The 18,595-nt window shown below is 32.4% G+C and overlaps 1 protein-coding gene across 1 annotated transcript; it reads left to right on the forward strand.

The window, feature by feature from the left end:
- Nucleotides 1–880: 880 nt before the first annotated feature.
- On the forward strand, nt 881–17,709 carry LOC149597246 (uncharacterized). The gene is made up of 5 exons (XM_089861120.1): nt 881–1,299; nt 15,332–15,530; nt 16,163–16,419; nt 16,494–16,813; nt 16,888–17,709. The coding sequence occupies exons 2-5, from the start codon at nt 15,476–15,478 to the stop codon at nt 17,384–17,386; spliced, it is 1,131 nt and encodes a 376-aa protein (XP_089717246.1). The 5' UTR covers nt 881–1,299; nt 15,332–15,475; the 3' UTR covers nt 17,387–17,709.
- Nucleotides 17,710–18,595: the final 886 nt, after the last annotated feature.

The raw sequence follows: 18,595 nt of genomic DNA on the forward strand, positions 1-18,595 counted from the left end.
GTGGTGCCTGTGACGTATTTCAATTAATTTTTACACCCCACCGCTGTCTTTTATAGAGTCCCTTTAAAGGGAAAGTGAACCCTATTTCAAAATTTAGAAAAACCAAAATAAAAAGAAAATATAATAATTTTATAGACTTTGAAGGTTCAATAGACCCCCATTTTCAAAATATAATTTTATTACAAAACTCCAAGGCCAAAATAACAATTAATAATGGGCTAGTGTTATAAAAAATAATTGAAATTTAAATACAGAGAGACTTCTGGCCAGCCAGCGTATATGGAAAATAAGTTTTGGCCCAGTCAAGGTTTTCCATCGTAAATCTTACTCCTTTCTTTACAATTTTTATCTCGCAATGAAGACCCGGTTATTTTATTTTTTTTCTTATTATATTTCTTACAATTTAAATATTTTCATTATCACCTTCTCCTAGCGAGATTTCAAGGTTCAATTTAATTTATTATTACAAAAAGGCGTAATGGCAGTTCCCTGCCTTCACCGTTTAAATTTTAATGAACAGTTGCTGATAGTGTTTTATATTTAATATTTTTCATCTTGAATGAAAAACACTTTCTATTGTCAAAAAAGAAATCGTGATGATGAACAACAATACCACGTGACTTATGGATTGTCTTGTCACTATATATTTCTTTGATGAACCTGACCTTTGAACTGTAAAAAAAACGTCCTCAGAACTTTGATATCGAGCTACTTTAACCCTTTAAATGTATAAACGATTCTTAAATATTTATTTATTTATTTATTTACATACGAGTCTGCAGAGACCGCCGCGTATCAAAGGTGTTTCCGGTTTGGGTCACGTTTTAACGGAGAGTATAAATTTTTGTACCGTATGACGTCACTGTTAGACAACGCCCCCACGCGCTAAATCGTGAGAACTATTTCCTTTGGCGCTTGCTTATACTCTCGTGTAGGAAAAAGGGGGAAAATAAAATGCTTCAATGTTTTTGGGGTGGTGGTGCTATGGTTGGAGCCTTCAAACTTAAATTTGACGGTTCTCCTAACTGACGTCGTGAGCTCGAGCTCTCGTGAAATTTTCTAATCCTCCGCGTGAAAAGTTTTTTCACTCTGAAATCTCGTACGTGAAAAGTTTTTTACTCAAAAATCTCGCGCGTGAAATTTTTTTTTCTTTTGCAAAATATTGCACGTGCTGACTTTGTTTTTTTTTAATTATTATTATTTTTTTAATAATATTAATATTTGTTAAAATAAATTTAACAAAGCGTTATATTCAAGTTGGATTACCGTGTTTTTTGAAGTTACAGATTGAAGCCAAACGTGAGTGTTTTTATTTATTATTATTATTTTTTCAACAGTGGGATGCGATACCTCAAAGTTAAGCGTTGAATTTAACTTCGTTGTAATGTATTATCGTAATTAAATTAAGTTAATTTATTCTTAGTATTTAAATGAATTAAATTCCAAAATATTATTTATTTATTATAGTCGAGGGTTTTGTTTTGCGAAAATCAATATAGCATAGTATGAAACTTTGCCGAGTTCAAATGGTCAATCCAATATTTAAATAGTCAACTACCCGCTTATTTAGGTTGGCCCGCCATAATATCATTAACCCCGTTAGTATGGTCAGGTGACCCCGGAACTTATAAAGGCCTCCCGCTTGTTGCTATAGTAACCGAATAAATAAATGATTTACTATAAAGTAAAACAAAGAAAGTCAACAATCATCAAATATCAATTGATTCTTTACCAACCGTACAGATCCCTTCTTGGACTGTTCCAACTTTTGCGAAACATTATTTAATTATTATTTTATCATTATGATAACGAAACTTCTTTCGTATCTGGAATATTATGAGAAATTGTGTTTATGATGTAAACAAAACCAGAAGTATATTGTTATAGAAGGGAAAAATTGGGTTAACGGCGAACCACGCCCATTTTTAACAGGAAAAAGGAAATATTAATGATGGGATCGGAGGTTACGAACTCGCTAATTAATGAGATAGCGTAATTAGAATTTCACACCCATTTTTACGCCATTTAAGTTGAAATATATAAAAAAAATTTCGTTTAAATTGTGAACTGAATTTTATTTTTATTAAAAGGCAGAAAATTTGAACTACCATTTTAAATATGGGGGGGGGGTTTGAAATTGTCCAAAGGAACGGTCTAAAACTTTGAAAATAGCCCTTTGAACGGTCTTAAAATTTGAAAATAGCCCTTTGAACGGTCTTAAAATTTGAAAATAGCCCTTTGAACGGTTTAAACATTTGAAAATAGCCCTTTGAACGGTTTAAACATTTGAAAATAGCCCTTTGAACGGTTTAAAACTTTGAAAATAGCCCTTTGAACGGTTTAAAACTTTGAAAATAGCCCTTTCAACGTTCTAAAACTTTGAAAATAGCCCTTTCAACGTTCTAAAACTTTGAAAATAGCCCTTTCAACGTTCTAAAACTTTGAAAATAGCCCTTGAAACGTTCTGAAATTTTAAAATATCCCTTTAAACGTTCTAAAATATTAAAAATTATCTAAAATCTCTAGAAATACGACAAAACCGCTTAGAAAACCGGCAAAAGGTATTGGGGGAACTTTTATTTATTATATTTGGCAACTCGACGCAACGTGAGCTCGTGAGAAACATTCAATTAAATTTAAATAAAAAAAACACTATGAAAAATTACCCGAAGGTTATTATAATTAAAATAAAATTAAAAGGAATATGCAAATTTATTATAAAGAGAACAGTAAAAAAAAATGGCGAAACGGACTTTCCTTGAATTGATTATTTATTCCGATGGTGTCCAATTTATTTTTAAAGTATTACGATAATAGATTCTTCACTGATTTGGAAATTACACTAATTTCCTTTTACTGTTTATCAAAGTTTTTAATTGGCCGCGAGCCTTTTTCAAATCATAGTTCATCATTTCCGAATATCAAGGTTGTTAGCCCATTTCTAAAACCAAAATACATACGCGATTAAGACGGTACCACGTGCTCCGGATAAAAGTGATAAATTTAAAATTGGTTGGGGGAAAATACTAAAATATATTTTATATGTCTGATTAAAGTTCATAAACGGAGATGAACGATAAACATTGTTTTAATTGAAGAATTTTAAATCAGACAGTTTTTTTATTATTAAAAAATAAATTTAGCTTAGATTAAAAATTTAGATGACATATATTAATAATCATACGCTAGTAGCACGTGAGGTGAATTTTATTTTACCGCTTTTACTTTAAATTGTCACGTGGATTTGAAAAAGCGCGAGAAATTAAGTTCTATGTTGCCATGACAACCGAAAAAGGCGTATATAAGGAGCGAAATTTTTAATAATTGCACGTGGATTTGAAAAAGGCGCGAAATTTTTAATAATTGCACGTGGATTTGAAAAAGGCGCGAAATTTTTAATATTTGCACGCGGATTTGAAAAAAGGCGCGTGTAGATATTAAATCCTCGTGCCATCACGGTTGCCATGACAACCAGAAAACGCGCGTAAATAAGACGCGAGATTTTTAATAATAGCACGTGGATTTGAAAAAGGCGCGTGCTAAGAGAAAGGATTAAAGGCGTGCTTGTTTCCATGGGAACGAAAATATGCAAATGAATCTTAGCTTAAAACGTAAATGACTCAATAGACAACCGGTTGTTATTATTATAATAATAATAGTAAAAAGTGAAGACGCCTTTGAGATAATCATCTTATTTTACTTTCAACTCGCGTGTATTTTATTTTCAAAATAAAATATTGCTTCATGGGATCAAATTTATATTTTAACCCTTTAAGTCTTCAAGTAGGATGAATCACCACACGATTCTAAAGGGTTTTTGGCATGGGGAGGGGGTGTATTAAGCCACTTCCCCCCCCCCGGGAGTTTAGGAATAGGGTTTAGCTTTATATTGATTAGCGTTCTGTATAGTTCATTTGAATACATACCCAACCCCCTTTTCATGTCTCGTAACTTTCAAAATTTTGAGCTTTACCATTAGAACCCTTAGGCGATAGATATCCTTGACTTCGAATAAGTTGACGTGAGCAAAAAATTTGAAAGAGAGGAGTATAAAAAAAAACCGGTTTTTTTAACATTAAAATTGTGGGCGGATTGCGGATTTATGTTTAAAATTGTCTATGATGACTTAAAGGGTTACAACATTTTTATCTTTTTAATTTTTTATTTTATTTGTTATAGATCGTGTTTTAACTTTTAAGGCTTTTATTGTAGCCTGTTATTTAATTTAATTTAATTTAATTAATTATCGATTCTTTTAATTAGTAATTTTAAATAATTTTAAGATATTGGATATTATTTTCCGTGGCGTGGTTTTCGGTTGATGGCAAGAGACCATTTTATTGGTGAGTGAGAGAGTGTGACGTCATTTGCAGACGGGCCGAGCTAGCTTGATGTCCGGACAAAGTGGCGACTGTCTCGAGTGCATTTTAACGGTCGTAGCTATGAGGAGTCCACTCTTGTTTTAAACATAACAGGGGTGCCTATGACGCAACAAGGAAATTAAAAACCTTTTTTTTTTGCCAAAAAATATAGGATTTTGAATTATTTTTTTCATTAAAAAATTTTTCTTTTTTTTTTAAATTATGAAAATTTTCATTTATTTATTTTTAGGTTAAAGTACCTCTTAGATATTTTCCAACATAAATCGGAAAACATTTATTTTTATTTATTTTTTTAAATTTACAAAACAAATTACAGTTCAATTTGGAAATAAATTAGTTCATAAATTGTTAAACAACAAATAAACAATAAATGCAATGAATTTATGTGACATATTTACAAGAAACTAGCGCATACCGCCCTTCTTGACTTGACTTCCCACGCTTATAAAACCACCGACACAAGTTTAGTACCAAATAAACAATCTAGTTCTATTTTAAACAATACAATAATTTATTTTTTCTTTCGAGCACCCTAAATAGTTTTTATTATTATTGTCGAAGCTAGTTACATCATGAATGCATTTAATTTTAACAAGAAAATAATATTAATAAAATTATTATTATTATTATTATATTCATGAGACTATATAAATAGTTTCATCCAGGAATAAGCCATAAAGATATGTTAAATGATAAGTATGACACAATATTCCTGGGATGGCACGAATAAATTCACGTAACTCTTTTATGTACTTAATGTGGGTGGAAACGTATATGGGAAAATGCTCTCGAGTAGTGTAGTGTCACGTGACCCTTGTTCTATAAAAATTATGAGGCTACGAGAAAATTCGGGTGTCCTAAATCAAGCGAATATGGTTTATAGAATGTCAACTCAACTTGCTATATAGGCTTAACAATATTAATTGCCTCTCTCGAGTAGAGCGCCCCCTGTAATTGAACTTAAAATATTTATATATGTTTTTTCAAGGGTGAATTTCCTCTCTCAAAGTTGGACCGGTTTATGACGTCATGTTCTTGACCTATGACCCTGACTTCGATAGCGTAAGACAAGATACACTCTTTTAAAATGAAAAATAATTTTGAGTTTATAGTTTTTGGAAATAGAAACTAAACTTGTATGGTTAAGTTTTGGTAGAAAAATAAATAATTGGGGACACAGAGCGAGGGGAAGGTTAGTTGTAAACTTATAATTAATAGTTAAACAATAGCAGGAAACGCGTGAAAGACTTTATTTAAATATATACCGCCGTGTAATTCCGACTTTGATGTCGCCACATTAACCTTGAATATTAATTATAATATATTTATTTTTATAATTATTATTCTCGTAACCTTAAGCTATGGTTATGCCATTAAAAATTAATTTTGACATAATTTTTTTTCCTTTTAATCTGTTTGGAATACCTTAGCTTCCATCTAGACTTAACTGACACCGTTGCGTTTTAATTTTCAAAATTAAAAATCTAGTAGATTTAACTTAATTTAATTTAAATAAAATTAATTTCAACTATTTTCTGAAATTATTAATTTAAAATATTCGTTAGCTTTCACTGGGATTTGGAATTGAAGTATAAATATATAACGTGATTTATCAATGAATTTTACCATTGACCTAATTTTAGCGTAAAATTTCAAATTTCGTGCCGTCTAATTTAAATTGCACGCAGGCGTCTCACTTTTAAAATTGGATGTAAAAACCCCAAAAAATCGAACGAGGCTAATTTTTATCTTTTCGTTTTCCATTTTTTCTTTATTTCGCCTAAAGATGAGCGTGGAAAAATTTAATATAATTCTATTATTTTCCTTACTCTATTCACGATTCTTCTACTTTCTCAAAAATCAAATCAACCTTTCATGGTTATAGGCGAAGCTCCCAAATAATGTTTAACAGTAACACTGTCCAGAGTTTTCTTTCTAAAATAATTTATTATTATTATTATAAAATGAAATAAAAAAATCTAGGGTAATTCTTAAAATACAGATAAATTTTAATAGAAGCTTTGACAGCTTTTTAACCAAAACTGCGCACGTTCATTCGTGATAAATGAATACCAATAAACTAGGCATAGCACGTGAAAATTTTTATTTTTATTTTTTTAAATTTATCTCGTGCGAAAATAAGAAAATTTAATGCACGTGAAAATAAAAGAATAAAAATAAAAAATAATGAATAAAAATTCACGTGCTGGAAGTTAAGAGTAGCGCTTTTTTAAACCCACATAAATTTCACGTGACGTTTTAATCAAAAACTATAATAAAAATACGATTTTCACGAGGACGCGTCTAATTAATTCGAAAATAATTATTATTTTCCTTGTAATATTAGAAATATAACACAGTGATTAATAAATGGAACAATATTGCAATTAGGGGGCTATTGATTAACTAACTAACTTAGATAATTATAATGTAACGAATAAAATACTAATTGAGGTTAAAGTGTGTCAGAGAAACTTACCAAACTTTTTTAAACGAAATTTATACAAAAGCGACATTAACATTTCATTTTTCCGATAGAAAATATTTAAAGGAAGAAGTTTCTTTTTATTTAAAAGTATGTTGTCTCCCCCGGGGTGAAAGAAGACACGTGAAATTATTTGTAGGAAAAACCATTTAGATTTTTAGTCCCAAATTCGATTCCGAAGAGGGGAAAGATTGCATCTTTGGACGGAATTGAGGACAATCCTAATGGTGTTTCGCCCACCGGGGGCCCCAAATACGAAATGCATGCTGGGACAGAGAGAGAGAGAGTATAGAATTTAATGTTTATGACTTGTTTTTATTTAGCTGAATTATTTATTAAACATAAAAATGTTTTCTTCAAAAATCTTTTTAGATATTTAGATTTTGAGGAAAGTTCTTAACCTGGAAATGAAATTGTTTCATGTTAATCTTATGCTTTTAATCATTTTGTTTAATTACTCGGGGCCTGATTGTTGTAACCCCAGCTTATTTAGTATCGTTGGAAAGCTAAGAAATAGGGCTACAACATTCCCAAAGGGCATCCCCGTATCTCTTATAGTCAAACCTAAAAACCTTATCGTCTGAAAGGCCTTTGTGTTGCTGCTGGTTTAATTCACATTCCAATCATACCAAACATCCCCTACAGTTTGACGTTTCTCTATAATAGACTAGACTGTCTCCACTCTGAATATTCAATACCATACCTGATACCCACCTCTATGTTTACCTTAACGAAACAAGGCATTTTCCGATTGATCCGAGGTTAAGTTGAACTCGCGTGACCCTCTCTCGTCTCGTGCATGGTTTGGTCCGTGAGATATACCTTCAAAGTAATTCACGCGCTGTTTTCTATTTCTTCCTTAATTTAGTGTCAACGCCAGGTTAAGTCTAGTAGACCCCCGTGTCGCCTTGTTCTTAGTGTAAAGTAACCTTGGTAAGGGTTATAGGGCATCTTTTGACTTTTCTTAAACGTCATTTGATATTACAAACGTGACTTGGCATCAAAAGGGAATATTTTTTACGTTGAGATGTATAGTGCAGTACCTAGTTATATTGTGTTACATGTTCCCAAGTCTGCTCGAGGTGTTTAATTTGAATTTAATGCCACACCATGGAGTAATATCGTGGGATTCTTAACTGCAATGTAAATCGAGGGGCCGGTCACTCAGTGTAATCGGTGTACGGTACCTTTAAGTGATTACACGTAATTCGTAATCGGTGTACAGGAAATCTAACGGTGATTAGCCCCTCAATGTAACGCGCTTTTTAATGAAAACATAATGTAATTACTCCATGGTAAATGGCGTAATAAGGATGGGGATATTTCTAATTGCTTAAATACAAAATTAAATTGAATCAATGTGTCAATAACTAAACTATTTTCTATTAATAGCTATTATAATATACATCCTTAACTAATTCCAATAATTGGGGAAGAAGAATTATTTCCCAATTTCTATATTTATTTAAAAATAAGTACAAATTAATTAATTTTGATCACGCTTGATTAGACGTCCGTTAATGACATTGATCGTTTAGAAAGTCCATCAAGCTTAACGCTGTCAAATACGACAAAAAAAAAATTTGCCGGACTGTCAAAGATCTACCAATCACATTCGATTTTTAATTACAAATCACCCCCCCCCCCCAAAATTCTTGAAACAATCGGAGAGCATTGAACTTGAGAGATAAAATTTAAATACATTTAATTAATATCTCCCCGTCTTTGCCAATATATATTGTCAGTTTAATTATGGTTCCAAGAGACATGTTTTAAATGCCACGGAAATCAAAGAAGCGGGAAAAAGTTTCGTGGCATGGCACGTGGACCTGTAATGGACACGCTCGAATGATTTCGGTGTTGTTTTTATTGGTGCCTTTTCACGAGAATTATTTTTCAAATATCGATAAATAATCCATCCCCTAGTCTTAAAAATAGACTTTTATTCATTAATCTCTGCATGGTATTTTTTATATATTTATTTTGGCTTCAATAATATGGTAGAGGGCAATTTGAAACTCGTATGTCATAATACAAGTCGGAAGTAGTTATATGTAGTATAAATGCGCTTTTTATCAACTTAGTGGCATTCCAACCTTTTTGGCGCGAAATTATTAGCTCCTCACGTGCGATGATGTTAAAAAGCGCTCGCGCTTTCTCACGTGGTTCGGGTTAAGAAACTGCATGCACGTGGAATTATATTATTTAGTAATAGCACCTTCCGCCTTTGAATGTATTATACTTAATGGGAAGTTAACCAAGGAATGCCACTATGAGGTAGTGCTATAGCAATTGGCAACTGCACGTGGAATATTAGATTATAAAGTAATAGGACCTTCCTGCCTTTGAATGTATTATACTTAATGGGATGTTAACCAATGAATGCCACTACTCTCTCTTCACATTAAAAGTTTTCCCACAAAAAATTATTTTAATGATTTTGATCCAAACCACGCTGTATAGGACTACTTGTTGATAATTTAGGGATGTTTACTGTTTATTTCAAAGATTGATATGTTTTTTAATAATAAATTGAATGAGGGTTCATTTTAAACGTCAAATTTTAAGGAGTTTAAATTCTCTGGCGTTATTTGTTTAATGGTAAACTGAAAGAAACTTTTGAAATATTTTATGATAGGGCCATTTTAAAGAAGAGACCCCAAAAAGTTCATTTTTTATTTCTTTCCGGGGCCAATTTTGGTTTTCACTTCCTGGTTTTGAATTTTCTATACAATTTTCTGTCAAATTTGAACTCAGTCTGTGTGTTGGTAATATCGCCTATGGTCAAAATTTATAATTTCTGGACATTGACCTTTATGCAATTGCAAAGGGATAGTGCGATAATATTTAAGTTCAAGTAGTTTAGACTGTCCGTTCAAAGGGATAGTATAGTATTTACTAACTAAATTGTCTAACCCATTGGAACCATAAATATATAATTTTTTTTAAAAATAATTTGGGAAACAATCGAGCCCATTTAAGTTGTTAGTTTAAATATTATAATAATTTTTTTTGCTACCGAATTATTATTTAAATATTTAGAACAATCGAATTTTAAAGTATATTAAACCATTATTTACTTTTAAAATTTTTTCAAAACTGATTATTGCATTGTGTATTGAATATTGTCAGGGCATACGTTGAGTTGAGTGTTTGGGTCGGGTTTATAGTGGTTAAAAAAAGGGGGGGGGGGGTTGCCGCCACTCTGGTAGCACCCTCCCAACCGCCTACATCTTGTTCCAATTCTTCTAATAATCATTATTATTCATAACCCGTTCACGAGAGTTGTTCCATTTTAAATCAATCGGTTGCTTGTCACACTTAATACCAATCCTACGCCCAAAACAGCCGCGAGATTGAAAGTTGCTTAGACAATTCAAAACTTCAACTCGAAACTTGTTGGGTCACTTTTTTAAATTGAAAAATAATCCACCCACTCCACGTGTCTATGACGTTTCAAAGAGAGATTATTCGATTTCATTACAAAGCTGATTTAGTCATAAGTTAATAAGTTAAAAAAAAATTTAATTATTTCATAAGCAATTAAATTAAACATACCGGGGTTTTATGAATTTCAAGTTCTAATTTAAATTATTAATTTATTGAATCAATAATTTAAAAACTGATGAATTATTTTTATTTACTGAAAGTTAAAAACCGTAACCAAAATCCAACTTGGCTTTGTAGACTAAACAAAATTAATAGATTTGGTGGGAAATTGAAAGTGGTGCTTTTCCCTGCCTGGAGTTGTTGGTTGATTCGACGACCGAATTTGAAATTGGTTTTATATTTAGTCTCTGTGTTAGTTTTATTTCTATAAACGCTAGTACGTTTTAATCTATTTTGAGAGAGATAGTTTTAAAACTCCTTTTTAAACATTTTTATTTACTTTTAAAAACACTCGGGTCACGAGATTTAAATTTAAAAACAACTCCTTAAAGGGAGAGTGAAAAGGAAAATCAAGTGTTTTTTATTTACCATAATCATAAGACCAATTTGCAAAGGGAAACATACATGATTTTAAAATTCAAATTGAGATAATGAATAATTTATAATTTTCACTTGATTTTACATTTCACTCTCCCTTTAATATATTCAAGATTGAAAAGTACGTGTGTATATACCAACCAACCACGTGATCTTTTCATATAAATATATATATATATATATATATATATATATATATATATATATATATATATATATATATATATATATATATATATATATATATATATATATATATATATATATATATATATATATATATATGAGTTGAACAGCACGCTCAATTTCCCGCCAAAATGATACCATTTGAAATTAAATGAATCCGGTATCAAGTATTTTCGCTCCATTTCAGTGAACGCAAAATATAAAGTTTTTTTATAATAAATTCATGACGTCATTCAAAATAATAGAACATTTAGAAACGAGGAACTATTTTTTTGCGTAGTAAAAACCCTCGTATTGTATTATTATTGCGTATTTGTAGCGAAAGTGCATTGGGAAATATAATACCATCCCATTTCAAATTAAAAAAGGTTTTAAAACTTAAGTAATGGCACCCCATGTTATCCCCCCCATTTACTAATACAAGGAAAGGGTATTATTGGTGTCGATACTCTATGGATTTCCTTATTTCTTTGACAGGAAAGGCGACCTTTTTAAAAAAAAAATTCTTTTTTTTTACAGTGAAAATAAAATTTTGTCATTAAAACCATTCACGCGTATCCAATTTCAATAACTTTCACGCATTTCTAAGTCTTAGTTTAGCACTTTCGGTTTTATGAATTGAATTTAGTGTTACAACCTCAAATGTGGACTTAATTTTTTTTTTAAACTAAAGTTAGTCGTTTGAAAATCGGATAAGATTTACTACGCTGACCCCTTGACCCCTTAACCAATTTAATTTTCTCATAAAAAGAATACAAAGATAATTCAAAAAAAGGTTTAAAGGTAAAAACCTCAATTTTTTAATGATTTTTATTATTATTATTATGCTTTTGAAAATTATTATTTTTTTAATTCAATTCAATTCAATTCAATAGACGCTTTTCAATTATTAGTTTTTGATTAAAAATTAATTAATTAATTAATTAAAGGGGGCTAGAGAGTTTAACTTCCCCCCACTCAAAAATTTCTTAACTTTATTAGCGCATGCGCTTCAGGTAGGAGCAGGGTTGCCAGTAATTTTGTTATTATCTAAGCATCGCCCACATTAATTTATTCAGGTATGGAACTAAATTATAATTAATTTAATTAATTACCAGAGTTGATTTGAAATATTTTAAATTAAATTAAAATTTACGAGAGTTGATTTGGAAGCGTAATTAATATTTAAAATTAAATTAAATTAAAATAGTTTGAAAGCGGAAGTAAAGCAATGATTGCGATAATTTTATGCAACTGTTAACGTCACTTCCTGTCACTTTAAAATTTATAAGAAAAAAATGTTTATTTTGACAATAATTTTGCTTGGCCTTAAATTCAACCCACAACACTTTGTATCAGATTTTTCTCGTATTTTTTCGCATAAAAATTTTTTCTCGTGAAAAATGTAGCTACTTCATAATAAAATCAACCAACGCACCACACGCAGGATATGAATCACAATTACATCAAATAAATTATTTTATTTTATTCAAATTTACATAATTACTCGGTACATTCGCGACGACTCTGTTAATGAAACGAAAGCCAATGGAAAAAAATACGTACTAGGCCCCTACAATTTGAACTTGGCATTGATGAGATGGTTGTTTATGGGTTGTCCTTACCTCTGGCGACACTGTCAAATGAAATTGACACATAATCAAATTGTTGACGTCATTTTTATCACATTACGACATTTCCTTTATATTGTTTCGCGCTTGGTTGATTATTATTTATTCTTTTTTTTTTCGATGCCATATTCTTCTTTATATTTATTGTATTACGTAAGGAATTCTTAGATTTATTATTTCCAAGATATTCCCCCCCCCTCCGCGGGTTGGGGGAGGGGTGGCGGGCGAAAGGGTGTACCCGACATATCCTATTGTTTGATAATTATGACCCAGGTACGGATATTTTATTTAATAACACGCAATTTCATATTTTACCGTAATCGGGCCGTTAAAGTTCAAAATTACCTAGTTCAAGTTGAAACCAACGCGAATTATCTCTCTCGTTTCATAGCGCGTGCGAATTATCTATTTCTTTTCATAGCGCGTGCGAATTATCTATTTCTTTTCATAGCGCGTGCGAATTATCTCTCTCTCTCTCGTTTCATAGCGCGTGCGAATTATCTCTCTCTCTCTCTCTCGTTTCATAGCGCGTGCGAATTATCTCTCTCTCTCTCTCGTTTCATAGCGCGTGCGAATTATCTCTCTCTCTCTCTCTCTCTCTCGTTTCATAGCGCGTGCGAATTATCTCTCTCTCTCTCTCTCTCTCTCGTTTCATAGCGCGTGCGAATTATCTCTCTCTCTCTCTCTCGTTTCATAGCGCGTGCGAATTATCTCTTTCGTTTTAAGAATGTCTCCTCGTGGCTCACTTAAATTGGCCAAGCTTTTTCTTTCGTACAAGTAAATCCTTGTCAAACTAGATTTAACTTTTCCTTTGCTTTAAAACTAAGAGAGCATTCGTCGCTTTCGGTGTTTCGGTGTTTTAATTATAGAGTGGGAGTTTAAAAAAATAGGTTTAGGATGACATCAATTATCGGTGATTCATTCGCAAGGTGGCGAAATCTTTTAAAAAGATGATCATTTTGAGCGTGGGAGGATCGAAGGAGACTCTCGCGTTAAGGGCAGCAGCAGCAACTCGCGTCATTTCACTTTGTAAATTAAAATCGAAGGTTGACCCTGATGAAATTTCACGCCGACAGATTTATGTATTTATTTATTTTTATTTTTTCGTTCTTGAGTGTTTATGGCGGATCCTTGTTCCGTTCTCTTTTTACAAGTTCTGGGCAAACTTCCAGTTCCACTGATAAAAGTAAATTAAAGATTTCGAAATCTTAAAAACTTATTATTTCAAATAAGGGAATCTTTTACTCCGGGAAAGTTTCGTTTCAATGTCATAAATATTAAACATGTTTTTCTAAGAATTATTGACGAAAATTTTCCATTTAAAGGGAAGGTGAACTGGATAATTTACTGATTTTTTTCTTATTGATTCTTCTACTAATTATAAGACTAATCTGCATAGTGAAATATTATGATTATGATTTTAAAATTCATATTAGTTTGATGAGATTTAATGGGTATTTTATAATTTGCACCGCTGACCAATCACGTAACGCCCCAGCCTTATTGTTAGACGAAATGTGGTGCCATCTCTCGACACTGAATATTTTCAAAGTAAACCCGCGAATTTCTTTACGTAGTTGTTGACACGTGTGTCTAAATAATTAAGCCAGACTTAAGATTTTAGTCTAATCCGAATAAGCCTTTAGTTGTAGTTCAAGGCTAACATATTTATAAGGGTGTGTTCAAATAAAGAGGTAAAAATTTAATAATTTATTAAATAAGAAAAGAGAAAAAAATGAAAATGGAATTTCAGGGCAAAACGGGATTATAGTAATGACATTCCATTACCTTCAAAGTGGTATTATGTAATTTAAAATTATACCGGGTGCCGCTACTACATCGTTTTTTCCTCCGTTAAATAACCACCACCTAAATGAAGATGAAACAATTCGATAAGCAATTTTTTTTTTTTTTTTCATTTCAAATTTTTTAAAACAACATTTATTTCCTCTTCTTTTAATGATGACTTTTGCTTTGAAATTATTGTCTTATTCTTCGGATTCGGGTTTAACACAATTTCGACTGAATCCTGCCTGGTTATTACGTAAAATTCGGCCCACTTTAACTGAGTTTCTATGCCTTTGTTTTTATTATTTTTTCTTATTTACGATTTTGTCTGTAAAGAAGAAAAATTATTTTTACGATTTTGAGTTTGCAGAAATCCGTTAAATTTTGATGCGTGTTTCCCCACGTTTAACTGCTCGTTACTTTAGTTCTAATTGAGTTAGATTAAATTTGAAAGTACCATAAGAAAGAGAGGATTCCATAGAGTAATTGCTATGAATTTCATTAAATTCGCTTGACCAGTAAATGAGTTACAACAGATTTTAAAATCGTACCCATAACCCAAAATGATAATTTTTTATTTTGAACATTTATATTTAACTACACGTAACTTTAGTTCTAATTGAGATAGATTAATTTTGAAAGTACCATTAGAAAGACCGGATTCCGTACAGTAATTGCTCCGAGTTTCATAATTTTACTAAAGTAATTAAAAGCGGTGAAGAAAATTAACAAAAACCGAAAATTAAACTCTAAAATAACTTAAAAGCAAAAAAGTTACAATAAATTGATAACAACGCTAATATGTTACGAGGTATCGCTCCGCCCATGTTGGAACTACTTTTCCGGCTTGACATCCTTTTGTGTCTGTCTAACTCAATTGCGTTTCGTTTCAGTAATTCCGTATCCGCTTTAATGGTCAAAAGCGTTGACCATGAACTACCCGAACTGATAAAATAAAATAAAATTATATATCGAGTCCAAACCAAACCAAAAAAAAAAAATAAATAAAAAAAAAACATCTAACTACGATAGTTGCCATGGAAACAACACCCATTTATTCAAAGCCTATCAAATCCAGGCTTCACGCAACAGGTAAATATCATATACTCTTCTTTAGAAGGATAATAAATTGGCAGTTTCTTTCAACCACGCCTCTACTCGGTCACGTGTCTCTGACTTAATTTCAAATAAAACATTTTACTGGTGTAACCTACCAGTTTAGTAGTATGCTATAGTAACTTATCCAAGGGTATAAATTTTTTGGGGGGTTGTAATTAGTGGACTCTTTTAGCTACGCTTTGTTAATTTTTGAACTTTTCACGCTATTTGATCCTAGGTTTTTATCTCCTATTTTTTTCATATGAATGTTAGATACCGCAAAGATACTGTAAAGGTCATTAGGCCACTTTAGACTAGTTTAATTATTTAAAAGGGGTGTTTAGGAACCTGGACACGAAGGTGGACGCTTCACAGGGTTGAAGTAATGCCTCAAATACCTGAGATAGGTCAAGGATTTTGAAAATGGTCGTGAAATTTAGTGTAGTTCACCTGGGAAAGGTTAGGAATTTTTAAAATGGTCATTATAGTCAGGGTAGTTGGTCAGGGATTTTTAAAATGGTCGTGAAATTAAGGGTAGGGTACTTCAGATTAGTTGGGTAAATTTAAATTCCTATTGTAATGCTTATTAGCGTGAACTTAATTGAATTGAATTTGATTAATTATAGATGATAGTAAAAAGAAATCTGTTGATCCGGCGACCGAAGTGGTCAAGAAATTTAATTCAAAATATGATACGATAAATCCGATCGCATTAACACTTAAAGGGAGCCAATCAGCGCCGAGTATTAGACAAAATACTTCTACAAAAACGGCCAGCTTGAGAGATTACCAAGATAATAATTTGGCAGTAGACGAAACGGACTTAATTACCGATGAAGAATTAATACAAATTGAATCATTTTATAAAAGCCAACATACGCAGGTAATAAATTCATGATTATTTAAAGGGCTAATGAAGTGGAATTATTATATAATAAACGCGACCTTATTCTATAGGTATTTGTTTGCGAATGTTTGGCCAATTTATATCACATGACGATGGGACCTAGTAATGGAGACGCTATGTCCAGTCAGCGGTGTCCGAGCGCCGTTTCGACGTCCAGTTGGTCTTCGGGTCGCTCCGATTCCAGTTCGGATTCCAGCACATTGGCCTCGTCCCCTGCTTGGACATTAGCCTTGACCGGTATACCGGTGTTATTATTTGACCGTGGTCAAACCAAAGCCAGATCTAAGAGACGCCTTCAAATCGTCTTGGCCGAAAGAGGCTCTGGATTCGCGCTTTGGTTTGATGTCCTCGATAATCTATCCAATTACAGGTAAGTCCAGTTTTTATAGTAATTACTTAAGATTATGTTTAAAATTAATTAACGTTTTCGTATTTCTTGGTCAGATCTCTAGCGCCAACGTTCCACGCTATGCATTACTCGGGTGACCATAGACAAATGGTCGGTTTCAGTTTCGACCGCGTCCAGGCCAGTACGGACTTCATGAGACGAGTCGAGCTCTTGACCTCTGACCCTTTAAACATCAGTCTCTCGGTGCCAAAATCCCGTAGCAGTAGTAAAAGACGACCGGCCAAACGTAGCACTTCGGTGGGACCCGGATCGGGTGCCCGGAGACCCGCTTCGGCCCCTAACCCTAAAAATGGCGGACGACCTAAAAAATCCGATATCTCCTTACCGTGTTGCTTTCAACACGTGACCAGCGTCGATTTAAATGATAAAGAAAAGTTGTTTAGTTTGGCCACTTTGGTCAACGGTTTGAAAGACTTGTCCATCACCACTTCGGACAATCATTTATCTCTAATTACGCGTCATGCCCCCAGTTCCTTGACCAATAGTCCTTTGAGGACAAAATCATCCTCGGACATAAGTAACTCCGTTTATTGAAGTCACGTGACAAATGCAAATTAATTTTTGCACGCGCTTTTTAAGGACTGTCACCCGGCCACGTGACGTTAAGAATATTTTCCCACGTGGTTCCACTTGGCGCGCGATTTTATTGCCGTCTATTATTTTTTCACGTGCAATATATGATGACGTAATTTCACGCGCTGAAATTAAATTCACGAGACACTTAAAGGGAAAGTGCCACACGTTATCAATTTAATCCTATTAAATCGGAATAGCGCTGTATTTATAAAATGGTGCTCTTGTATGTTGTATATATATTATTATTATTATTAAAAATTGAAAATAATTAAATAAAATAATTCACTGCTATTAAATTTTATTGCGTTGTTAATACTGGCAAGCGTCTTTCTTTTGCATAGATAAGAACTTATCTATGTAATAATGTCTTAATTACTCGACGAATCTCAAGACGCGATTATTAAAGATAAGATATATTTTCTTCAAAAGCAATTAAGACAGGTAATTTCAGTTTTTTTCCAATCACGATGTTGAAAGGTTTTGTTTTAATTTTGTTTTTAACGGGCGCGGTTTTGGCTTTAAATGTTGATAATTGCCGTAAATTGCAACGGCATCATTCTTGCCGCTGTTTAGAAGCGGAAACCTATGATGATGATGATGATGAACAAGATTTGCGGCAATTAAAGTGCAATTCTTTTAAAAATGGGCAAGAATTGAAGGAAGCCTTGGATATTGTTAGAGGGCAAAGTTTTTTTTCTATTGATATCAGCGATGGAAATTTGATACCTTACCCTAATGGACTTTTTAAGGTTATTAATTTATTTATTAATTATTTATTTTAGAAAATTAATTGTGATTAAATTTAATTTAAATATATTTAGGAAATAGAAGCTTTAGATTTAACATTTACCGATGTTAAAATGGACTCGACATTTAAAATGTCCGATGAAGTTGTTTTAAGCGAAACTCTCCAGTCGTTAAGCTTGACCTCTGTCCAGGGTTTTGAACTTGTCGAATGGGATAAAGCTTTCTCGAGTTTCTGGTCTTTGTTCAAATTGACCATTCAAAAGAGTCCGTTTTCGATCATACCCGTGTCGGCCAACACTACGGGGGCTTGGGGATCATCTTTGACCATTTTGAACGTTAATGATAACGGAGTCAAATGCATCGATGACCTTTCGTTGTCCACTCTGTCCGAAGCGAAGGTTATTGACCTGAGTAATAATA

This window comes from Phalangium opilio, unplaced genomic scaffold, assembly GCF_054372755.1.
Source record: "Phalangium opilio isolate 3A_F unplaced genomic scaffold, DU_Popi_V2 ptg000369l_1, whole genome shotgun sequence".
Lineage (NCBI taxonomy): Eukaryota > Metazoa > Arthropoda > Arachnida > Opiliones > Phalangiidae > Phalangium > Phalangium opilio.

Excerpts from the sequence above, each read along its gene's own strand:
- LOC149597246 (XM_089861120.1), top strand. The coding sequence starts at position 15,476 with ATGGAAACAACACCCATTTATTCAAAGCCTATCAAATCCAGGCTTCAC. Across the intron at positions 16,420-16,493 it reads ATAAAAGCCAACATACGCAG|GTATTTGTTTGCGAATGTTT; the intron begins GTAATAAATTCA and ends CTTATTCTATAG. Across the intron at positions 16,814-16,887 it reads GATAATCTATCCAATTACAG|ATCTCTAGCGCCAACGTTCC; the intron begins GTAAGTCCAGTT and ends TTTCTTGGTCAG.